Source organism: Catharus ustulatus, chromosome 9 (genome assembly GCF_009819885.2).
Source record: "Catharus ustulatus isolate bCatUst1 chromosome 9, bCatUst1.pri.v2, whole genome shotgun sequence".
NCBI classification, from domain to species: domain Eukaryota; kingdom Metazoa; phylum Chordata; class Aves; order Passeriformes; family Turdidae; genus Catharus; species Catharus ustulatus.
This window is the reverse complement of record NC_046229.1, coordinates 31,529,414-31,555,631: the sequence shown is the minus strand read 5'-3', so window position 1 is coordinate 31,555,631 and position 26,218 is coordinate 31,529,414. Positions and strand designations below refer to the sequence as shown.

Sequence of the window (26,218 nt, the reverse complement as noted above, 5' to 3'; positions counted from 1 at the left end):
GCTATCTGTAGCTTGTGAACACTACAGTTCTGCCCACAAGCCTTCAGACTGCAGCTCGGCTTCACATTCACCTCTTACAAAGCCCCAAAGCATTTACTGAAGGCTCTTTAGATCTCACCAGAAAGAGCTCAAAGATTCATCAGCAAAGATGTATCTATGTCCAAACTGGGAAGCAGAGCAGTGCCAAAAAGTGCCATGATGGTAAAGAGCAGTCAATCATAATCTGACAGAAATATGTTGGACAATTATTTCTGAATATGATCACATTTACACAGGCCAGCCCTTAATTACAGCAAGCTGACAAAACTGGGAGTGTTGACTGAGGTGCACTGGCAGACCCAGGCTGGTTGGCTGGAAGAAACGACTTGCAAAGTGGTTGCTGAACCAGTTTAGGTCAAAACCTGGTCTATTCAGATACCTAAAACTGGTGCTAGCTAAGCTCAGATGTGGGCTGCAAACCTCAGTGGCTCAAAATTCTTTTATTCTTCCCAGGTTATGTTTTTTAGATGTTCCTATAAGAGAATCCCAGAATGGTTTGGGCTGAAAAGGATGTTAGAGATCATCTAGTTCTAAACCCCTGCTTTGGGCAACAACACCTTCCACAAGATCAGGCTCCTCCAAGCCCTGTCCAATCTGGCCTCGAACATTTCCAGGGATGGGGCAGCCACAGCTTCTCTGGGAAACCTGTGCCAATGCCTCACCACCCTCACCACCCTAAAACCACTCTCTTTCAATTTAAGTCATTCCATCTTGTCCTGTCACTACATGATCTTGTCAACAGTCTCTCTTCCATCTTTCTTGTAGGTAGGAAGGCTGCAATTAGGTCACCCTGAAACTTTCTCTTTTCCAAGCTGAACAATTCCACTTCTCTCAGCCTCATAGGAGAGGTGCTCCATCCCTCTAATCCACTTTGTGGCCTCCTCTGGACTTGCTCCAACAGGTCCATGTCCTTCCTGTGCCAGGGCCCCAGAGCTGGACAAAGCACTGCAGGTGGGGTCTCACCAGAATGGAGCAGCTTTGCTGTGACACACACCCTGAGAGAACTTGCTGTGGAGTTTTGGAAGAATTCAGTTTCATGGAAACATTTGGTCAGGAGGCTGTATAACACATCAAACCAATTTAGCTCTGTGTTCCCTCTTACCTGGATGTTCACATCTGCAGCATTCTGTATCAGAACTGAAACCAGCTCCTTGTGTCCTCTGTCACACGCCCAGTGGAGCAGAGCCCGGCCCTGAAACAGCCAGGAGAAAATTAACAAAGCCAAACAAAAAACTCCATGGAAAATCAGTCTTGCTATTAAGTAATAAGCACAATACCAAAATTAACACAACCTTAAAAAAATACAAAATAATACTAGCATGCCACTTACTATCACTGGTGATTTGGACTTAGATAATAATGCTAGAAATGTCAAAAGTAACACATGGTTCAATTTTTCATTAATTTGGTACCAAACCCACAAGCCAGCAAAAACTTTAGAAGGGAAAAGCAGCAAAGTATGAAATGCAGGAGCCAGCACATTATTTGTTTTCCTATATAGATTTAGGATTTTGGCACCTCTGACTTTTCTGGGAGCAATGATTTACACTGCAAGTGTATGATACTCAGTGCTGCCTAAGTCACCAGGACACCAAGTCCCCAAAAGCTCATTCTTCTGGCAGGTTTGAAACACCCAACCCACAGCTCCTGCCTCTGCTGGAAGAGAAAAATAAAACTGGGTGTCTGGGCAGGCATTCCTCACTGTCCTCTCTTGGGCAGCCTGCTGCATCTATAACTCCAGCAACTGTCAAACCTTCAGAGTTTTCTTCCCATCCCCTTTCTACAGGTGTCTGTCACCATGGGATGGGATGTAATGGAAGTTCAGACCCTTCTGCATTCCCAAGGGCATGGGAGGTAGCTGAGAAAGGTAATTCAAAGCAGTTTGACATAGCAAACAAAGAAGAAAACCTTCTACATACACTTAGCAAATTAGCCTTAATATTCTATCAGTCTCTCCTGATTTAGGACAGCACACAGCACACTTGTAGGGGATTTCCTGGAAATCACCCTGCAGTTAACCAGGAATCTCCTCCCTCAAGCTGTGACACCATCAGACTGACCTGTGTTTTTCAATATGCCACAGAAAACAGTCACAGATCCTCACAGAAGAAATAATTTAAATTAGCCCATGCCTGGTTATAAATCACTTGACAAAGCAGTGGGGAACAAGGTGAGCAACTCATTTATCTGCTAATGGGAACTGTGAGCCAAATTTCCTGGCCATGGTGCCAGAAAGCAGGAGGGCAGAAGACACCTGTGACCAAAGCTCACACTGCTCCTGCTGGATACTCTTGGGCAGGGCAGCAGAGGTAGAGCATGATTTTAAGTCAGGAAATTCACACTTTCTGACCCAGTGAGTAATTAATTTTTGTAACATGTAATTTTAATGTTACACTAATTAACCTTGCATTAGAATGAATTTTCTGACAGTGACTTTCTATGGAAGCACTGATGACATCCACAGGCCATTTAATGATTCATATTCTTGCACTCAACATCCCTATCAAAGTCCACAAGGGGGAAAGAGTGCAACTAAAACAACTGGTAAATATGGACAGATCTTTAATTCATGTTTAGCATCCTTAACTCATCTCTGGACTGGTAATTACTTAAGACTTAGGATTTCAGTTGGACAAATATCAACTTTTTCAAAGCCAAAGATGTTTATCTCAAAAGGAAGAGGCACACCTGCAATATGTACAATAGCAATAAATACTTCAACAGATTATTTCAGTGTCTTGATATATGTGTAGAGGATTAATATTGCAATTATTCACATGTATTGTACAGTTATATAAATAAAAAGGGCAGTTCCATTCTTTATATCAAAATTCATGCTGCAGATTAGGGGCTAAAATATGTTGGTTTGCATTTGTCTCTGGACAAGAAGAATCTTATTTATTGATGCTCAACTTGACTGAGACCAAATAAAGGAAAACCAACAGCTAATTGGACAGCTCAGGGGTACCAGAGCACTGTGCAACTGGTCCTGCTCATGACACTGGCAGGCTGGTTCTGCTACATGGTGACTTTTGAACAAGACAAAACCCTGAAGCCTGATCATCTACAGCCATTAAAAATCTCCTTGTGCTATTTGCAGGAGTATGGATTTCAAGTCCTGGGCCAATTCCACTTTGGGTAATTACACTCTGCTTACCTATATATTTTCTCTGCAACTCTAAATGGATACAATATTTTCTAATTAGTGCCTTAAATGGACCTGCATTGTAATTGCGCACTATTAACAGCTGACATGCTCCACCCAAGAAATGCCTGCAACATGCTACACCCTCGACACGGGGTTCAAGAGACCTTTGGAGACTTTCTGTGCAAGAGCACACCAGGAGATGTGGAAGGAAAAATACCTCCAGAAGAATCTCAAACTACTTGCAGCATAACAAAAAGCATTACTAAAAATTTGGTATTTAAAATGGTTGGACTTGATGATCTTAGAGGTCTTTTTTAACCTCAGCGGCTCTATGGAAGCTGGATAATAATCACAACTATCTGTAGAGCATCAGGCAAGTTAACAATGGTCAACAGCTCTAGCTAACATACTCACACAGACATACAGCCACAAAATCCACTTGTTTCCCATGTCTTTCTTAAAATAAACCTTAGTGATAAGACAAGCTTAAACTGACAGTACAGTCCCAGTCTTTGTATAGCAGGGATATTGCCTCTGCATGCTTTAAAGAGAAAAACTCTTTAGTGTGCACAGCTGCTACTTTATATCAGCATATAGCATGTGTGTTTAAATAATGTGGCAGAAATTTTAAGGGCCACAGATTGAGCTTTCCCAAAACAATTCCCACATGACTATTTCATTAAGCAGTGAGAGACTCAAAGCAACATGAATAATTTTGTGTAGGAAATCGCTGCAGCAGTGAGGTCTTGGCTAGATGCAGTCAAACATCAAGGTACTCCCTCCCTGCAATTCAAACACAACAGTTGTTGCAGAAGTTACTTGAGAGAATGCATTTCCCCCCTCACCTTTGAAGTATTTAATAAAAAAAAAGCATAAAAATAGCCCCAGTGCACTAACCCTGCCTCTTAAATCTGCTGTGCTTTGCTGGCTAACCGCTGCCAGCTTGGCCAGCTCCTGCAACTGTTTCTCAAGCCAACAGCACATCAATTTTGCTCAGCTCCAAGTCACAGCGTGTTCACAAACAAAGCACAGGACAGGGATTTGTCTCCCATACACCAAGTCTGCAGACAAATGGATGGGAATGATTTTCACATCCATTAGCCTGAGCAGAGAAAGGGGAGAACAAAGCCAAAACGAATGGATGTGCTACAGTATAAAGCTACAATTCCAGGCATGATGTTTACAGCTGTAATGGCTGGATAGCAATGAGCCACTCTAACTTGTGGCAAGTGTTCTATGAGCAGTAATTAAGAAAAGACAGATATCTACAGAATGGCTGCATCCCCCTATGACAGCAGAAACAGTGAATGGAAAGGTTGTTGATACAATTACACAGGTAAACTTGACTTGGAAGTCAATCACTTTCAGAGCTCTGAAACGTTTGCTGAAGCAAATGGGATAAAGCCCATAAATCCAGAAGTGTGTGACCCTTCTTCAAATCCATTTTCCCCCCATCCTTTCCTTGGCAAGTGGTACTTGCTGTCTCAAAAGCACAAGGATCAGGGACTAAGTAAGCATCCTGTAGGATGCCTTTCAATAAAGTTTTGGCAAGGGCTTAAACACTGCACACAGGTAACATGTTTGTTTACTGGGATTTATCCAACAATTAAAAAACAATTATCTAGCTACAACCTCCACAACCCTTGGCACAAATTACAAAAGCAACTCATCTCTGCCTTTGAGCAACTCCGGGTTTGTTAGAAGTTGAAGAAATATATTTTCAAAAAGGCAGCAAGTAAGCCACACTTCCAGGATGTGCCTGGGGTGACTTCACAGCCACAGTCCATTTCTTATTCCATTAGTCCTGCTGACATACACAAGGAAAACAGGTTGTTTTAGCCTGTGTTACTTCTTATAAGTGAATGCAAGCGATTCTGTTGAACTGTGGGCAATTTAGATACAGTAAATGGAAGCCTGTACATGATTACTGTCATTAGGTTCTTTGTTTAATTCTAAATTGAAGTTTATCATATCCAAACTGTTAGCAGGTATGCTGGCTTGAATGAAGAGCTTTACTTGTTCTGGGGAGAAGGCCACTTAGGCTTTGGAAGATTCCCAGTGCATCTCTCTAAACCCCAGAATCTTCTGCTGCCCTTTCTGAAATCCTTTTGCTTTGACTAAATTGGCTCATCCTCACTTTACATTTTCAGTCTTGATTTCTCCTTTCATTGACTTCTTCCAGGTTTGCACAAAATGGGGGGATACAATGGGGAGTACTACCATATCACATAAAAATAAAATACAAACACCCCACAACCCCAGCCAAGTCTTTATTGTCCAAGGAAAGGCTGAGCTGAGTGTCTTTGCAACTCAGCACGAGCCTATTTGGTGCTTCAGCAGATTTTGATTCTTAAGAAGTTAACTCTTGCTATGTACCCTGCTGACATTTTAAATTTATAGGTATTTAAATCAAAGGATTGATAGTGTGAATTATGTCCAGAGGCCAGGTGAGGCAGCTTTTGGATTTGGCAGGATGCATTTACACAGTGCCACTAAAATAGTTAATAAAAATGACAAGATTATGCTTGTGTACACCTCACGAAAGGCTCAGTCTCGGTTATTTCTAGTTTAAAACGGGTTCTAAAACTTCAATCAACATGCATGATATTGGAAAATAAGTCACCTCCCAGACTGGGAAGAGCACACCAACAACACTGGCTATGCTTTCAGTTCCATAACATATAATGAAACAATTATTTCTTTCAGATTCTTCCTTTTGGTATGCTATTTTTTTGATTTTTTGAGCATTTGTTGGGGTAAACCAAAATTGCTGAAGCTGTGAGAATTTAATATATAAGAGAATTCTGCCCTAGTGGAAATCCTCTCACAAGTCCTTCACAGGTAGGCAGATATTTCTGGCTCCTGCCTTTGCTGAAGCAAGCCCATACTCAGCAACAGCCAGGTGCTAATATCCATCAGGCAGAAATAGGACTTCTTTTACATCAGGGACTTATGGATAATTCCAAAAGGGAATGTAATCCAGTAGTTTTTAGTAGTTTAGATACTTCAGCTTCCACAAAATGTTTTGATTTTTTTTTGAACAATATTTCTTTGGCTGAAAACAGGCACATTTGTTACTTGAACAGAAAGGAAAATATAAGTTTCTGAATGCTGCTAACTACAAAAGAGCACCTTGCCAGTGGAAACAAAGCAATGCTAACATGCATTTACTTATTGCAAGTAAGTGATCCTAAAAAATGAGCTTTTGTTAATTAACAGACTCCAGCTGTATTTTCTGTGGGACTGCCCTGGACATCTTCTGTAACCTGTGATCTGCAGGAGGATGAAGCCCAGAAGCAGCACTGGTGCAGCAACTGTGTGGCACATGACAGTTTCAGTTCATTGAATTTATGATGTGAAATTCCAGCCCTGATTGTGACTACCCTCCCTCCTCTCCTCTGAAAATTAATTCACATGAATTCCTGATTAATAATAAAAGGCCCTGCCATCAGCATTCAGAGCCCCAGCCGGGGCTGTCATGGCTCAGAGGGCAGAAATCTGCTTAGAGCTACAGGAGAACCCAACTGAATTTGTAGCGTCTCAGTCTATGAATGTCTAAGCACTTCATCTGTTCACCAAAACACAATGTGCTGGAAGGAGCTGTGCTCAGGCTGGACCAGGGGCAGGGCTAGGTGACAGTGTACAAGCAGGAAAACCAAGGGGACAAACCTGGTACGACCATAACTCCTGAAGGAGCAACAGGAAACTGCCCCCACCAGGTGTTTACTATTACCAAAAAAAAGGATGAAGCCAATTCAAAGTTTTAAACTGTTTTTTCTTGGGGTTTCTGGCAATGCCTGTATTACCTCCCTGTGGGGAAATGGTGTTTTACATTTAATGAGCAGAGAAATGCTGGACAATGTCTGTTTTTCTGAAGCTGGAAAGCCAGTGTCACTCATTTTCCCCCCATCTGAGAAAGTTTATGGCCTGTCAGAAATCCTCCTTCAACCTGAGCAGACCTCATGGGTCAAAAAAAGCTGTTTCTATCACTTCCTACTTCCGTTTGATCACATTTAGTGTACAAAGTGAGGAAAGGGAGGCATTCAGAAGATCTCACTCTGCAAGTGGCTGCTGGCACTGCTGAAAAAATAACACAGAAACTAAGTTTCTGATCTGACATGCTCCAGCCTGACAGCTAGACATCCACACTACCAGAAATCCAGTGGAAAGCTGTTTCCAAACAAATTACCCTGTCGCAATGTCCAACTGTTGCAGCACCTTGTTACAACAATCCTAACCATGGAATTTTAAAAAGGAGCAGCAGTGAATTAATACACAAAACAGATAAAAGATTGATGGTCCTTATCTTTTCTCCATACCTCCTCATCTGTGACATTCACATCCACTTTTTTTGATTGAATGGCTTTGGTTACATAGTCAATGTTGTTTTCTCTGCAGTAATCAAAAATGTTCTTGTCTTCTTCCCTATTCAGGAAACAAAAGCAAAAGAAGCACCATGTTACTGCACAACACAAAGGCTACATGCACATTATATGCTCTAACTTTGTTACAGACATTTCAGTGCTGTCATTGGATCAAAACAGGCATCTAGTATTGCATATGCAGAATAATATGCTTTTCCCCACCCTCCCAAGTTAAGAAACAGATCCTGCTTCCTAGAAAAACAAAGATTGTTTTTAACAGTATTACGTTCGGACAAATGTCAATTTATTCCTGTGAAATGGCACAAGAAATGTATGAAGTTAGCTAGAAAAATCTATGTTCAAGTTCTGGTATAAATCATTGCAATCCCACAGAAAAGGCTAAAGCTGCTCTTCTTGTAAGAGCCAATCTGGATCACACCAAAGCCCCATCGAATGCCATCCACCCTGGACAGAGGCCACTAAAGTGGCTTGGAGAAAACAGCAGGACAAACAGGACACCTGCAAAACAATCTGTCCCTGCCTAAACACATGTTGGATCTGGGCTACAACACCGGCGAGTGCTTGCTTAGAATTGCTTGCAGGCAGAAAGATCAAATGATGGTGTCACAGGTGCCTGAGTCACACCTACAGCTCCTCTTACAGCTAAAAGCAATAGTCTGGCTTCAGGCACAGTAAAAATTCCATCCTTACATGCCAAAAAACAGAACCTCTAATGAAGTTAATGCCCTTCACAGATTCTTATAAGAATAATACCTTTAGGCGTAAGAACAGTGATACCACTGTGCTGCTAGCAAGGAATCAAGGAAAAGAGGCCATTGGTTTTCCAGAAGTAAGCCAAAAGCCCACATAATCCTCTCTCTTGCTAGCTTCCAGATGAAAACCATGGTTCAAATGAGCCCATCAGCCTTGCTACGGGACTTGGCAGCTTCACAGGAGTTAAACACAGAGTCGTTGCCTCACATGACATCGCCAGTTTTCAATCACCTTAACTAAAGACCTTCTGGATGTTCAGCAGAACTCAGACTGGCAGCCTCAGTTACTCAGAGGAAAGGGAGCTTGCTGGAGTTGGTCAGACCCAGTAAGGAGGTCAGACTGCTGTGGGCAGAAATACAACAGGGAAATTTAAGAACCGATCCCCTGGTGCTAAAGGGCAACAGCACTTCTATTCATCTGCATTGCTCTTGAACTCGTAGGCTGAAGAACACCACGAAGGAAAAGTAAAATCAAGACAACATCTGCATTTGTGAGCAATGGGTTACAAACAAAAAGTGACACTTTTTGACCTGTAGTCCCTGAAAAATGAAATGCCAGCAAGGCCATTTCCTCTGCTCCCATCAGGGCAGGCAGAGTGGCATGACCCAACTTTGACTTTGTCTTTTATTGTTATGCATCTGGCTTACTGAGTTAGACTCTGATGCTTCAGACCTCAAGCATCTGTGTCCTGCCATGGTGCCAGAAAAAGGTGGGAAAAAGCACTGACACTTGCTCCAGTGGCATCCAGATCACTGCCTTCTCCAAAGAAGTCACTTTGTCTGAAGTGACTTCTCTCACCTTGCTCCCCCAGTAGCACTGTTCCCCAGCACATCATCCCTACTTCTTGTACAGGCAGTCCCTGCAGAGACACCTGAGATGCACCTTTCTAGTGAAGAGCTGGGAGCCACACAGGATTTCACACTCTGTATTTAGGCCTATGGACATTACAGGAGGCTCCCAGTTTGTTGATCAGTTTGTCATGAACTAATTCGCTGCAGGTCTTGCCCGCTCATTACACGCAAGCTCCTGGGAAACAGATCACTGCATACTTTAAATGCAAAAAAAAAATCTCACAAAAAAGAATCTCACAGCAGGATTAGAAACAGCTAAAGCTTACACTGCTCGAGATGGAGGTTGACACACTCATGATGGAGGTCACAAGACATGCCTGCCCCTGCTAACAAGGGCTGATGTGATATGCTGGGAAGTCCCTCCAGTCCTACCTTGTTAGTCCAACCTCTCCAACACAACCCTGGCTGTTGACAGCAGCCTTTTGGGAGAAGCTGCTTTTCAGACAACGCTGTACAGGAACTTGGTTACCCACTGCACAGCCACACCTCCCTCATTGATTACAGATCACTCTTTCTTCCATAACACCAAAGCAAACCCCAGTCCCTTCTCGCTAGAGAGGCCCACAACCATCCCCAGTTACTCCTGGGTGATTTTCCATGTCACAACCATAAGCTTGGGCTGCTCCCTGGCAGTGATGCCACCTGGTCATTGCACAAGCTGCAGAGCCCTGACAGACCTCACAGGGCAGCATCTGCAGGGTCTGTGCCAGCAGAGAGGGCAAAGCAACCCTAACCTACCACCACCAGTCCGTTTTCCCACCACAGCCTCCAGACAGGATTTTAAGTCTTTTCCTGAGGATATTATTGTCTGTAAGGGGAAAATGACCTGACACAGCTATTTGGATATGATTTAGTTTTCTGGAATAACCAACTCTGCAAATGCTCTATATATCCCCATTCCAAAAAACCACTTTTCTTTCAGAAGTCTCCACAATGGAATTAATCCAGAATACCAATTTCCCCACCTGAAGATAAGGTTTCGGGAAATTTCGTTCTTCTACTCTGCGTTCATTTCTCAGTCTTTAAACCATTTCTTTGCTCCTGATGCCCTCCTTAAAAAAATTAAGCATATATTATATCCAACTTTTCTATAAATATTAAAAAAGAGAAACAAGCCCTTTCTGGTCACAATGAGAACATTTTGCCTACAAATAAATTAGCTATATGAAGCTGCACTCCAGTTATTTAAAACACTCAATTCAGCTAAAACCAGGAAGGGAAACTGAGGAAAAAGCTCAGAGGAGTTAAACCCACATTTTTGGAGGGATCAATACCAGGGAAGACGTTCTTCTTGAATGGAGTGAATGGAATAATGACAAGTTACTGTTATTTGCTGATTCTACATTGAAAACCACACAAAATAAATAAGAAACAGAGCTTGAAAGCCTGGTAACTTGTTTTTTTCTCCCTTCATTTCACACGTGTGTATGTGTACATAATAATACTTCCATGGTAGTAGGTACAGAAAAAGGATGTAATGATTTCATCAGACTTGTTCCTAGCAGGAACTTACACTCCTCATAAAAACTGGTAAGAGTCAGCAGCAAGGCCCAGAAACTGACAGAAACAGGCAAAAAGCAAACAGAAACACGTGAAAAAATACAAAAGTGACAGTGCAAGGACATGCTCAGATGATGCTTTGGGGGAGAGAACCCATAGCATCTCCATCAGTATTTTCAGAAAAAAAATCTCAATTTATATAAAAAACACAGTATTCAGGACATCTTCAGATGGGAAACACCATGACACTCAACCTAATGGAGATGTGCACAATAATGCAAAGCCTGTAACTAAAAGGAAGACTAGGATGCAATTTTCTTTCCATGTCAGATGGTTGAGATAAAAAGGAGTCATCAAGTCAGCAAGCACCTGATTGTCAGCAAAGGCAGGTAGAGTTTTTGTATCTATTTCCTGAGGACACCCAGAGGGTTTCTCTTCTCCCTAACTGATGGCCCTAAAAGCTATTTCCTTGTGTGCTACCCCATCCCCAGTAAGAGAGGGTAATTCTGATTTAAAGACGAGTTGAAGTGTACCTGTTGCCTGCAAGTAACACATGAGCAGCTTTTTCCATCCTTGAATAAAAGGATTTGGAAGAACTTAAACCAAGTCATCTCCCCTCAGGCTTAGAAGGCTTTGCAAGCTTTCTCCATAGGCTGTCCAAAACACGTTTAAAACAGCTCATGGAAAAGATCTGCTGGTAGTTGATAATTTCCTTCTTATCTGGAGTGCTGTAAAACTCCTTGCTTTCTAAACAGCACCAAGGTTGCCACTAAAAAGGGCAAATAAGAGATTTGAAATTCACCTTTTTTTACCCTTGTGCAGAAAATACCCTCCAGGTTTTCCCTGTCCCCTTCCTCCCCCTCCACAGGTTACCTCCAGCGCAAAGCTCGGGGCAGAGGGCTGAGACCAGGTTCTACTTTGAGCATCCTGTCCCCTTTTCCTGAGGCTGGTCCAAGGCACATCCCAGTGGATTTGCTGTGGAGTGGCCCCGGGCGCCGCTAACAGGTGGCTTTGCCCGTGCGCTTGGCACGGAGCGAGCGGCACTGCGGCGGAGCGGAACGGGACGTGTGCGGGGAGCCGAGAGGCACTCGCAACACTCACTGTTTATGTCAAGGCCCTCAGCCCCCCAAGGGACCCATTTTCACATAATCTATAATTATCTCTTCGCTTTAATCGCCTCGTCACTTCGGAGGCTCTCCTGGGCACAGGAAGAGGAAAAGCTCATTAACTGAACCTTTTCTCCTCTCTCCAGCCACCCATAGCTTTTAATTGCTTGGTGTTGTTATTATCTATCAGTGCAACTGGGATCATTTTCATAAGAAAGGGTGGTGGGAGGGAGGAAGGCAGGAGCAGGTCCCTGAGGTACGCTCCACAGACAAACCTTTGCTTTCTCAATTATTTATGCCAGCTGAGGTTTTACAAGCTGAATAAATCCATAACTCAAGTTTATTTTGAGCCGGCAGGCCATCCCGAGGGAAGTGTTGCCCACTTGCCGGCACACTCGTGTGCCATCCCTCCGAGAGCCGCTGGGACATGGCGGGACATGTGTCATCCAATTCCCCACCCACCGCACACTCGGTGCGGCAGCACCGCAGAGGAGGCAGCCGGGAAAACGCTGAATGGAGCCACCACAGAAGGATGTGCTCTCCAAAGGGAAGGCAGGCCTGAGCCCTTCTGCACAGCAAAGCCCCAGAGGTCGCTGCTCCGGGGACAGGAAAAAGGGGGAAAGCAATAAACTTGGCAATCATCTTCAAGTCAAAAGATTGGTCCTCTGAACATCGCCGTGACAGCACCCCTTTCTAAGCAACACCGACCTGAAAAACCACAAGTCCCAGCTGCCAGGACCCGCAGGTGTTTTATTTGAGCATTCTGTGGGCTGCCTGGGCTCCACAGAACCAGGAAAGCTCTTCCACAGGGATTGCACAGCCCAGCACTAATGTGAGTGACACATCTGTGGCACAGCCACCCAGACGCACAACACCAGCCCGTAATTCCCAACAGGGATGCCGCACGTCTCTGCAGCTCTACACTCATTCCCAGTGCTGGTGTTCTCAAAAGTAGGGCTGGAGGGACAAAACAAAACCCCAACCATGCTCCAGAGTACTGGGCTCATCCCCATAGCCGCCGCTGCTCTGAAGCAGCATCCTTGCAATGGATGCTGGAAGCAGCTCTTTAAAATTCAGCAGCCTTTGTGCCTGACCACATGCAGCGACCTCTGGTATTTTCTGCCAAAACAGTTCATTTGTCTCGCACAACAACTAATCAATTCCCAGGGCCATCCATCACGGGGGCTCGCACGAGCCGGCCCGGCAGCGGGACCAGATGGCGGCTGCGTTAGTGGGATTAATACAATTCTGATGGATTGCACAGCATCAGGCAGGTCCTGCACACCAGGGGTGCCCGCTCCGCACCCACCTCCTCAATGTTACCCCACTCATGTTTGGGGCTGCTCCCAAATGTCTGGGGAAGGGTGGTAGTTTCGACCAGAAAAGGGACTTCTTCAGCATCTCTCTGGATGGAAGAAGTGTAAAACACAGCTCACGGAGGCCTCTGTGCTGAGTGGCAGATGTCATTCCCATCCTGGCACGCCAGGCCCTGAGGAAGCAGCTTGTGGCAGAGCGCAGGAGCGCTCCTCCAGTGGAAGTGGAAAGGGACACGGACATTTGGCAACATTATTTCTCATTCTCCACCTGCCAAATCAATGTATTTATTTCCTGAAAACACTTACAAACTGCCTACTCTTTGCCCCGGCTTTAAAAAAATACTGAAAAATGAAGTTGGATTTCCAAGGCAATGGTATTTTTGGCATATCTCTCAGACTGTGTCTTGGACGAGATTTATACTGGTAACACATCAGTCAATCTCAGATCACTGGTCATTTCTCAGGTTTGTGAAACTCCAATTATAGTGCTTTGATCATGAAAGAGCTCCACTACGACTGCTTTGTTCTGGTAATAAGATCAGAAAAGAGACATAAAGCTTTATGTAGCAGTAAAAAAAACCAAACAAACCACCACTACTCCCAGCCTGAAGTCACTGATAATTTCTAAATTTTTCCTTGCAAGGGAATCTCCAAGTCCCATCATCAGTCACCAGCACACAGGAGTTTTATGCAATGCCCGAGGGGAGATAAGTGATTTGCAGAGAAACCCAGAGGCAGAGCACTATGCTAATACATCCTGCAACTGCTCCCCATTACTCACTGGGGGTACTCGAGCTCTTTATTGCCAGGGTTTATTAATGACTCCTAATTGATGACCAGTGCCCAGTACCCCAAAGTAAATAACTGCTACGCCTCATTAGCTCAAGAGACCTTCTCCTGATTTGAGGGCTGATCTATGAACACACAAATTGCACTGATTAAACCGAATCTCCTTCTAAATTGATTTAATTAGATTGGTATAACCTGTTTCTGTGGATGCTCTTGAATTTATTTGGAATCAGTGCAATGTACTGTGAGCCAGACTGACCATTTTTCTATCTTATTCTCAATTAGAAACATTTGAGATAATTAGTGATAAGGAAAAAAATCAGCCCTGGCACCACCTGAGTTCCTCCTACCGCTGATCCACTTTAGGGCAGGGTATGGTAACTTCACTTTGTCCATCATTTACAGATCTGCATCCTAAACCCCAAGCATTTAATTTCACAGAAGAAATGCAAGCATTCTGTAGGCATAATTTTAGACACTCAGTTTGAAATCAATGGCACTGCTACTTTGCTGCTAACAACTGCTGATGGCAAACTAGGGGTTTATTCCATTTAGAACAAAACCTTTCCTCTTCATACTACACAGCAAACAGCTTGGAGGGCTTCAATCATTAATAAACGGTTCAAAAGGTTCTTGTAAAGAATAAAACAAGTGGACCTGCTTAGGTGACCCTTCAAAACTGTACACCTGCATTCTTGTCTATCTCCTGGTGCGAGCTGAGGTTGTGGCTTCAGATAAATCAGCAGCCTTTTCCTGCCTGTGGATCAGCAGAATCCTAAAGGGCACATGGTAGGCTGTGTTTGGCAGAGTAATACCGCTGAGAAATTGCTTCCAGCAATCTGTCATGACTCAGGGCTGATAAGGACTTGAGTTTTAGCTTTTAGTACACAAAATAAGGAGGTTTTTTTACTTATTTTGGGCGTCTTTAGTGATCCTGTAACAAGAAAATATTTATCCTATCAACAGCACTAGGAAAACTGAAGTGGTTTGATTTCTGTTCACATTTTTGCAAGCTTTTTGCAAAGCTTCAGACAACCCAGCACGGACAACTCAGTCAATAAAAGAGTCTGCATCAAAGCTTTTTTCCTCAAACACCAGGTTTTGAGGGAGCACACATATACACACTGAACTGATAACACAGGACTTACTCAGAACTATCAATGTGTTAAAGCTTCTCTTGGCTCAAGATAACCAGTTTTCCTTCCCCTTAAATTTTTTCATGTTCGTCCTCTACAGAAAATGCCTTATTTTTTATGATAACATTCTCATTAACGAATGCTAAGCTTGTGTTTTTGTAAGTAACCACTCACAGCCTCACAAAAGGCTTCTCACCCTTCTCAGGTACTGCTATGGAACCAATACTTGTTCTAGACAAACTTGGACAGCAAACCTCATGTTTAGAGCGACTCCCTCTTTGGTTTATCTGCTTGCAGGTTTGGTACCAGGGCAATTCTGCTGTTTAGGCTATGCTTTTATTAGTGGAATTATCATACTGGAGATGTGCCTATACTTGAGTGTTTATTCCCTGTTCCAGGAGGAGAATGAACAGCAGACAAAAGAACCAGGAAAGGTGAAGCTGTACAACTCTGTGGGTAGATGCTGGTGACACTTGCTCATTCCTGTCTTGTAAGGAAGACACTGATGCCTGGGAGTCAAATTGTGCTAATGGACTACATGAGTCTCCACTCTGCCAGCAGAGTCAGGACACTTTGTTCAACAAACTTCAGCAGAGTCACCCTATTCCAGCTGTGTAGGAAACTACACCTGCCTACAGCCTCATTTGTAAGCACAGCTGTGCTGTGCTAAACAAAACAGCATCTATGTTCCTCATGGTATGTTTGGAAAAAAAGTATTTGCTGTTGTACTCTTGGAAATAAACACATGAAAAGATTTAGGCTGGTCAAGTCAACCAGAGCAAACTCTGGTTTTCTGTACTTTATGCTGTATTTCAAACCCAAGAAAGGGCATAAGGCAGCACTTGGGATAACCAAGACTGACAGCACTGCAGGGATGTGCTCTACCCCAAAAGGAGAGCTTGAACAGGATATAAACCACAAAGTCAAACTGTGAGATCAAGGATGTTGACTGAGACCCGCACTGATGGAGCAGGGACAAAAATGGAGCTGGTGGCCAGCAGAAGTGCCATTCCTCAAACAGTGTGTTAAACCAAGGTGACACCTGACCACCTCTGCTCAAGGGCCAGGGCAAGGCAAAGATGTGTTGGCTCTCCAAGCAAGGGAAGGAAGCTATTTCTGGCCAAGTACTCCACTCCACTCTAAAGTGGATTGCAATCCCGAGGGAAATGCCTGCATTACTGCCAAGCACACAGCTGCCACCCTGCCTGCTTACATCAGCTGCCTCCATTCCTACCTGAGCCCTTTGCAAAGGGTTTGGAGCCACCTGATCAAATTTCTGTTCGTTGGTTTGTGACAACAAGTCAAAGAAATGCTGTGCTAGAGTTTTAACTCTTTAGGGAAGTTCTCAGCTGGAGAATTCATGTCAAGAACTCAGTGCTTACATTTCCTGGATGTAAAAAGATGCAAGACATTAATTAAAAAATGGGATCATACACACGTAAATGGGTGACTATAAGACTGTCAAAAATTTAGTCTTCTCTGACTGTTCATTCTAACTAAAAACATGATACAGTGTTCTAAAATTTCCTCCACAAAATCATTTAGGTATTGGAGTTTAATATTATACTCATGATTAGTAGCCTGGAACAGTAAAAAAATAAACCAAACAAAAACCATCCAGGTGTCCTTATTCAGTAGCTAATGTCACTTACTACTTGCACCTTAACAGTTTTAAGTAGCAGCCACTCTAGCTCAGTAAATTGCAGAGCTGGCTTTTCTAGCTGCAGAGCCTAGAAAAAAATTAATTTGATATAAGGCACAAACTGTCCCTGAAGGCAAACATTGTCCAACACTAAAACCTTCACTGAACAGTCCCTAATGAATGTATTGGTAAAGAAATAACTATTTGAAAAAGGTAGTGCCTGAATAGCTTTCTATTAAAAATATCCAATATTACTTTTTTTTTAAGCCATATAACTGAAAAATGGGAAGCCTTGCCCTTCCCCCACATCTTGCACTAGGGAAAGGTTACTACCTGGCAATGATACAGGCAGATATTGATTTAAATGATTATGGACCTGAAAAGTTCTTTCCTGTCATTTATTATCCTGTTGTAGCTGCCACCACACTTGTGCAATATTAAAAAAAAAAAGCTTAACAAAATGACATTAGAAAAACACTGTTTTTAACTGAATTCCAGCACAGATAATCACCTGATTATTTCTTCTTCTTGATATAATGAGCTGATGACTGGGCCTCCAAACACAGTTTTGCTTTCCTTTCCCCTCTTCTCTGTTGTCTGAAAGAAAAAGAAAGATTGGTCCAGCATCCTGGCTCCCACCATATTTCCAACTCTCATTCCCAGCCCTGGCCTCTCAGGACCCAAAAGCTGAGCCTCTGTGAGGCAGCATAATATTCTGTTACAAGATTACAAAGCTTGCCTTTATAAATCTATTTAATATAGATTTAAAATTAAATTTTATAATGGGAAGCATTTCCAAATGATTTACTCCCAGGAACTCTAGGATTCTGAATGATTCCCACCATAATAGAAATGAACAATTAGAATAATGATTGATCGATATGGAGCCTCAGGCCTACCTTTTCAAAAAACCATCCTGCAGCCTGGGATCTTCAATTGCCTGACTTCACATTGATGCCAGACTTTCAGCAGGGGTAAGTGCTTGCTGTCTGAAAGCCTGACCTAATTAGGGGGTGTAGGGAACCAGAAACCCCAACTCTTCCACAGCATTAAGTATTTTGATTTTCAGCTAAGCAGCCAAAACTGGTTTGAAATTTGCAGCAGCAACTCCTTACAAAAACAGCCCATTAATTGCAACTTGCTGTTGCCAGTGGACAGGTCTGAGGCTTTCTGTGATGACAGGGTCACACCTAGGGTGAAAAAGATCAGGAGTGAAGTCCCAGCCTCTTGCAGCTTCCCTGTAGCTGCAATACACAGAATCAGAGAATGATTTGAGTTGGAATGGACCTTAAAAATAGTCTAGTTTCATTGTCCTGTCATGAGCAGGGACACCTACTAGACCAGGGTGCTCCAAGGCCCATGCAATCTGGCCTGGAACACTCCCAGGGATGGGGCAGCCACAGCTTCTCTGGGCAACCTGTGCCAGGGCCTCCCCACCCTCACAGGGGAGAATTTTTTTTTTGATAATCTAAACCTACTCTCTTTCAATTTGAAGTCATTCCTCCTTGTCCTGTCACTCCAGCTATTGCAAATAGACTTTCTGCATTTTTCTTGTAGATTCCCTTCAGGCCACAATTAGATCACCCTGAAGCCTTTTCTTGTCCCAGCTGAACAACCCCAGTTTCTTCAGCCTTTCCACATAGGAGAGGAGCTCCACCCCTCTCATCAGCTTCATTACACCCAAAAGCATTGCTGTCCCATCAGAATTCTACCAAGAAAATGTTGATTTTTTTTTAAATAAAATGTACTTACATTTGACTTTCTTCCTGCTCCTCAGGTTGCTTTTGCTTTAAATCAATGTATTAGTTCCCTATAATCCATTTACTTCTGCATTCTGCCCAGCTTGAGCCACCTTTCAGTTCTCCTGTACCAGCCCAAGGCCATAACATCAGGTTTGCAGGTATCACAGACATACTTCTTTATAAGAACACACAGAAAGGAAATTGGCTGTGTAGACTATTCCATGGCAAGTAGGCTCTCTCTAATTTAGAGTAGAAGGTGACATGAAGTTCCTCTTTCTTCAAGAGAAAGGGCTTCAGTCTTTACAGTGCAGTGCCCCTCTTAAAAAGTTATTTAGCAGAGAACTTTACTGTCCATCAATTACTTGGATTCCACTACTAAAATAAAATTAATTTCAGATCACCTGAAGTGCACAGAAGAGTTATTCCTGTACAAGAAGCTATACTCACTACTAGTCTATCCTGTTTGATATCGATGGATGATGGGCATTCAGAATCAGAAACTGCAAAAAAACTTAAATCTATCCTCTTTCATCTCTTCCCACTCTAGTTCTTGGTTGGTCCTTTATTCCAAGTCAGAAAAAAAATTTGAAAAAATAAATTTAATCTTTCTAGAGGCAGAAATTGTTAAAAAAAAAAAAAAAAAAAAAAGATTTCTAGGATTAAGTTCATCTTCTTTGCAACAAATGCATTTCTACCAAAGATTAATCACATTGATTGAGTACACATAGGGTCATCAGAAAACTCAGTGATAAAGGTTTTCCCAAAAACACTCAGCAAAAACTTCTCTGGCTTTTAATCCATATACAAGTTACTTTGTCCAAGTAGCTTTTATCTTATCTCTTTCACACAGAAATAGGTAATTCAATACTCAATTTATGAATGTTGAAGCAAGCTTATTCCATCCCAGTCCTTGATATGTAGAACAAGTTTATAAGGAAGGTCCAAGAAAAGATTCTGTTTTCTCAGTATTTAGCCATGAAGACAGAGAAGAGGCTCCACCATTCATCCTCACTGAGCTTTCAAAGGGGAATATGGCCAGGCTTCCCAAAAAAGTTAACTCTGCCACAGCACAGATACAAACTGGTTTCTTCCCAGTTGCCTTTGACAACCTGCCTATCCATGAGCTCATCTGCCCACTTCCAAAATCCTTGCTGCCCAGCCTGCCAGAACTTCCATGCAGTATCTGAGGTGTTCCAAACTCAGTGACACAAAAAGTGGGGCAAGAAGCAGCAGCTCACTCCAAATCACATCACAGCTACTGACAGCACTGACAGCAACTGGTGTTTTTATTTGTTTGTGTTTTTATGTGTTTTGTTGTTCATCCTGGCTGAAGGGATCAGTAACACACAGATTGGCCTTTTCCTTCTTAAATCTCTTGACATTTTTATAGCAAAAGAGGGCTTTTAGGGCTACCTATATATGCAGATAATGACTCATGAGTTTAAAGTCACATTACCCCACAAACCACAATGAAATTAAAAACTGACACTGCAAATTTCCTGTCTCCTCTGTTAAAAAGGCACTAATAATTAACTTTGTGACTCTCAATTAAGCCAGCTCCATTTCTTTCACTGCTGGCAGTGCTGTCCAAAAGCACTTGCAGATGCACAGGTAACTGATGATAGTTAAGGAACAGGATGATCCAGGGCTTCCACAATTTGGAACCTGAAGCCAAGGGAGATGACAGCAGTAGTATATGCAGTTGGACCATGCAAGAGAGGTGCTGTAGGAAAAGCAAAATTGCTGTGGACTCCCTAAGGACAAGACATTGCTCTTAAAATGCCAGTTAAATAGTGTGGGAATAAAGAGGAATTTGTGACAGCACAGAAAGACACCTCAGAGGATTGCACTTGCATGCCAAAGAACAGGGAAATAGGGGAAAAGACAATAGAGTAGTGTAAGACATGCCTTAAACAGTGAAATCTCTCATGTTTTCCCCTTGCCCACTGAGTCTTTGTGGCTGGTGTACAATTAAGGCTGACGTCAAAGCCACTGCTCCTGAGACAGTTAAGTTTGGTGGGTGGGTCTGGCTGGCCAAAACCAGCATAAATCACAGGCAAATCTGGGCTTCAGTATGCAGCAAACGTACTCCTGAAGAGACATCTTCAACTCCCCTGACTCCAGATGGGCTCAGGGACTGGCTCAGGAACTCCACTAAGCACAGAACTATCCTTCTCAAATGTCACCAGGAATGCCAGCAGAAAAGCCACACTCCTCCAGGAACAGACAGTAGAGCATCCTCATCCCTGCCTCAGTGCACTGGATTTGTCAATAACAGCCCAGCTCGATCCAAGGGACAATTGCATCCTGGCTGGCTGTCACCGGCAATGCTGCTCCAGGCAGCCTCAAAGCCTGACAACCACTTTCAGAACAAAATGGAAATACAGGGACTAATATTTGCTAACATCATTAATTCTTTTTTTCTTCCCCACTCCCCCTTCTTCCTTTATCCACCATGTCAAGATGTATACTTTTAAATTGTTGTCAGCCATAAAACAGACGTCGTGGCCCAGTTCAGAGGTTAACATATAATGACAGACACATTAAAAACCCTGTCCAATGCCTCAATGAAAATTTCAGCTCCATCTTCTCTTCAACAGGACAGTGGCTCAAACTCACTTATAAGCTTTAACAACATTAAAGCCTAATCACGATTGAAAAGTAAAGGAGAAAGAGAGTATGGTTTTATCATACTAAGCATTATGGAAATGCAAAGCAATTAGAGACAAGCATTTTCTTTGTGAGGCTTTTGTCGCAAAACTCTCTCAGGATTGCAACATGATCCGTTTCTCCTTTGGCATTTTTGGGGAGCAGGATGAAAATTATCATTTAAGAGGAGGAGCAGAAGTTTCCTGATGGGGTTTGGTTTGGTGGATCACTCCCTTGTTCCATCCCTGAAGACAAGACAGGGATGTTTTATTTTTCATTTCCACACCTAAGCTACAGCAGATTTAACAAGATGGCAAATTCATGGGTGCTCCCAATGACCCACTTCAAGCTGGAGAGCCAGAAGTAGCCATAGAGATGCAAATTAACTCAGTGATTAGCTGGGATGGAATGGGACACAGTTATTTACATGCAGGACAAGGGACTCCTAATTCTGACAGAAGGAAGGCAGAGAGAAGTCCTACAGAAATACTACAGAGCAACAGGAACAGCACAAGTTTCAGTAAAGCCTTTAAAAAATGGAAGACCATAATTCCGAGTTAACAGAAGAGCTAGATCCCAGGCATGGGTTAAATGTAGGACATCCCTGTTTTATCCAGAGCAACATGGAAACTCTGCCTGGCTGGTTTTGCATGGCCAGACACCCAGTAAACACAGCAATAGCAATAGCTATTTGGCAATGCACGTGGCTGTGCTGCACTGCACATCTATCATACCCCAATTCCCTCACATCTTGCTCTGGCTTTTTTCCACACTCAAAACCTTAAATAACTTCTCATAAAGGTATATTTAAGAAAAGAAAGCCATCAGCAAAAAAAAAAAAAAGGTTCATCTCATCAAAATACCTCTCCTCAAAGTTATCCCGGCTAATGCCTTAAAATGGTAAAGACTGAGGTTTTTCATCATCGTGCACCTTGGAAACAGGAGACAACAATGGAGAGTGACACATGAGGATCCCACACCTGAGCCACCACACCACATGGAAGAAGTTTGCACTACTTGTTTACTTTCCTCTTCCTCTGAGCCTGATGCAGCTTGAGTCAGAGTAGCAGATGTACCCAGCTTTGTGGGATGCAGACAAAGAACGCTCCTAACAAAATGACTCCACTCAAAGCTTCTTAAAGTTTCCACAGCAGCAAATGCATAGTGCAGATTCCTGCTGCATTTGTGCTGCTCCATTCACCTTTCTCCAGCACACCTGTTCCTCCAGTGCAGGTGTCAGCCTGGCACATTCCCTGGCTTTCCTGCATGGCCAGGCACAGAACCCAGCCTGGGGACAGGGACATGCCACTTTTCTCTGTACCTCTCTGCAAAGTGCACACACAGCAGCAGACTGGTGAAACACTCTCCTTGGCAGAAATGTGGCAGCCCTTAAAAGCCACCAAAATCTGTCATGGCTTTTCAAAGTGCTGCAGGACTTGGAAGTGCAACAAAGGGTCCTGAGCCACCAAGCCTGGAGGAACTGCAATTGCTGGATGCTCACAGAGATCTGCTTGGCAGGGGTAGGAGAAACCCTGGCCCATGTCCCAGCTCCCTGAATTACACCTGGGAGGTGTAGCAACTCCAGTCTGTTGTTCTGGCAGGACAGGTGACATGCTGGAACCCAGTCAGGCTCACAGGAAGGTACCAGTAAATCCCTGACATGTGCTGACTGAAGTGTAATTAAGCTGGTACAGTCTCAGGCAAGAAATTTTAAAGAAGACACTTCAGACACAAGAGCAGACCTGCTCTGCTGGCCACCATGTTCCCCTAATGCTCTGGATTAACATTGCTCTATTTGAGGAGTGAGGATTATTAGGGAGACAACAAGAAAATGTAAACTCTCCTAAAGTTTCAGACACTCGCCCCCCTCCTCTCCCTGTGTGCTACGGCCTGGCCATCCCCCTGGGAAGGGAACTTGGGCAGAGACTAATTGTATTTGACAGCAGCAATTACACACAAGGCTGGAGATTAGAAGCTCGTTAATTGTGTGTGCCATAATTGCTGCCGTCTTTTCCTTTGCTAGTTAAAGGCAGTGCCAGGAGAGGCGAGAGGAGGAGGGTGCTCCCCACCCCAAACGCAGGTGGTCCGAAGATGAGAGCCCTGGGATGGGGAGGGGATGTCCCTTGTCCCCCCACGCCGCGGGAGGCTGCTGACCCCGTAACAATGCGGGAGGGTCTTCGGCAGCGCGCCTAATGAGCCGTGAAATGAGGACAAACAATGTCCTCTTCCAAAGGTATTTTCCACCTGTATCCACCTGACTTCACAGCTGAACTTCACGCTACCTGCCGCGGGAGCCAAGCAAATATTAACCCTTTGGAGGTGATGCTACTACAGGAAATAGATCTTTAACCAGGTATAAAATTAGGCATCTTTTGACATGGTTTAAATTCATCAAATCCTTCCTGACTAAGATATCAGCTCAGCATTTCTCACTGCTCTTTTCTGACCACCGTAAGGCAGTAACACCCAAATAGGACACAAATCCCTCCTGGCTGAGGGCAGCCTCTGCAGAGCCACCCTTCACAAAAGGCTGCCGTGCCTCCACACCAGCCCTATTAATGACTGTCATAAACAGACTATTTTAATATTCCTCTCTCAACAATCCTTGGCTCCCAGCAGCAGCTCGGCCGAGCGTGCACATGACTCAGCACCTGGAGCCTTTTCAAGAGCCCACTGAGATCTGAACAATCTGAGCAAACTGCCCGTGAAAAATGGCAGCACACTCTGCAGGAAAATGTGGGGTTGAGGTAGTTTTTGGGGTTTTTTTGTTTTAAATATCAAAGGGGCAGTTTAGTTAATATTCCAATAATGTCTATGCAAAGTTTTGTGGTTCCTTTAAATCTCATCACATAATTTCCCTTTAGAAAACACAATTTAAGACAGGGAAAATATTTTCCAGATTACAGTCAAAAAATAAAAACATACTATAAGTAATGTCATAGTTAAACAGTGCTGGGATCTAAAGCAAAGCCTTGCAGATTACTCATTTAACGACTTAATTAATAACTGCACCATAATCACAGTTGGAAATTAGTAGTAAAGACAGGGGAAGGGAAATAAATGTAAAATGCATAACATAATTTTGAGCAAGTCGTATGCTTGCTAGGAACTGTGATTTCATGACTCACTGTACACACTTTAGCATATGTGTGGAAGGAAATACTATGCTCAATAAAAAGCCTTAAAGCAGTGGCTTCCCACAGTTTTTGGTTTGTGGAGCACTTTTTTAGAAAGGAAAAGCCGACATGGAGGTAGCAAACACAAGACCACCAGCAGGCTCCTTTCCTCACATTCTTTTCATGGACTCTGCCAAAACTTGCAGATTCCCAGTGTATGCAGACCAAAGGGTGAAGTGAATGGCATTCCACTGTGAAGGAAACCAGGTCAGTCCTGGAGCAATCAATCCCTTCTGTCCCATCACCTGTATGAAAATTCTCAAATGCCCAAGCAGAGGGGATCAAGCTACAGACACAAACACAGCTTGTACTGTAATTATTGGGGTTTTTGTCAATCTAAGACAAGATATTTATAGAGATTTACACAGATGTTTGTAGGAGCAAGAAATATATTCTGAGCCAAGCTGGAAATACTGAACAACTCTGTGGCTTGGGATGAAACAAGTGCTCTGAAGCCTGAAAACTGAAGGCAGCCCTAACTTTTGAAAAATAAAGGACATCAGCAGCCGTTCTCTGCTTTCTGGAGTGACATGACTGCCAACATCCCCACTGGCAAAAGGAACAGCTCTGAGGCTGCTTGACCAGTGCCATGGACATTTGTTTCCCACGGCACATCTCAGTTGTGAAGGCAGAGGGAGGATTTATGAGGTCTGCAGGTGCAGAAATGGCAGAATGAAGACATGTTCGCTGGTCCCAAGCAGGAACAAGAAGATTTCCAAATGTACAGTGCAACCCTTGGCAGGCTCAGCCAGAGGGATGCAGGTTCTGGAAGCAGCTGCCTGTGGAACAGCCCTTAGTGCTGAGCACTGAGGCAGTGCCTGAGCTTTTCCCTGCCTTTGTGTTGGTTAGTTCAGTACCATAGGATTCTCCAGAGTCCTTTGAGGAGTGCCACCTTTCCTTAGAACAGGAGTAATTTGGTACAACAGTGTTCAAGTATCCAAGCAGGAGACAATAGCTGCCTTTTAAAGGAAAACTTTTTCCAATCTAAGAGACAAACAGCGTTTACATGACATTAACCAGTGACAGTAACATCCAAACAAAATCTTAATCTCCAGTAATTACACTCAATACTTCCCTGATATTTCCTGTAAAGAGCAAGCTAAACATAACCACTTAACCTTTTTCTAACTCAAAAAGCAGTATTTCCACTAAAGAAACAGCTTAATTATGCTACAACTTATGTTCTACACAAAACAATTACAGCTGATTTCTCCTACCCAAAAGCATATGCTATTCTTAATTAACACACTCCCTCTTTTAAACCAGCCTTTGCTCTGCATGTACATGCAGGGTACACAGACCCTTCCTGTGTTTGAATACTTTCAAGTAAATGTCTACAGCTCCACACCTAAATCAATGTGTTACAAATTCCACAGTAAGATAAACCTGCAATTTCTACCCAAGTTCCTGAATTTTTTTAAGAGTCTCTGACACTTCAAGCTGAGAGTCTTGCAACACACCTTCAATTACCTGGAAAAATCCAATTTTATTTTTTTTTATTAGAGGTTGAGCCCTTCACATTTAAAGCAGTCCCACTGCCTGCCCAGCCTGGTGGGTGGCTGGCCAAAACAGGAGCAGGAGTTTGAGGAGAGGCTGCCACAGCTCCTGAGAGAGCAGCAGAGCAAGTCAAAGCCCCCCTCTGGAATGCCCACCAAGTGCCACAAGCAGAGGAGTCAGTCCCTGCTCCTCCCACCTTCACTTGCCACCTCAATTGGCTATCCCAAGAGACAGGATTTTTCCATGTTTCTGGGCACTCCAGGAAAAAACTGGGATTCATGGGTGTCAGGAAGGCTCTCTCCTGCTTAGGAAGTGACCTGGGCAGCAGGAATCATCACAGAACCACAGAATGGTTTGGGTAGGAAAGCACCTTAAAGGTCACCTAGTTCCAACCCCAGCTAAAACTAGGCAGAGAAAGCAGATCTTGCCCTCCTGGTCCTTCTCACCTCACCTTGCAATTTCCTATTTATTTACCTCCTGTTCCAGCAG

The 26,218-nt window shown here is 43.4% G+C and overlaps 1 protein-coding gene across 1 annotated transcript in view; it reads right to left on the bottom strand.

Annotated features, from left to right (window-relative positions):
* ACBD6 (acyl-CoA binding domain containing 6) overlaps positions 1-26,218 on the bottom strand; it is an 80,464-nt gene that overhangs the window by 38,135 nt on the left and 16,111 nt on the right. The window contains exons 4-6 of the mRNA XM_033067712.2: positions 17,177-17,262; positions 7,507-7,612; positions 1,142-1,231 (exon numbers count right to left, since the gene is read on the bottom strand). Coding sequence (XP_032923603.1) covers positions 1,142-1,231; positions 7,507-7,612; positions 17,177-17,262 — 282 coding nt within the window. The remainder of the gene's footprint in view (positions 1-1,141; positions 1,232-7,506; positions 7,613-17,176; positions 17,263-26,218) is intronic.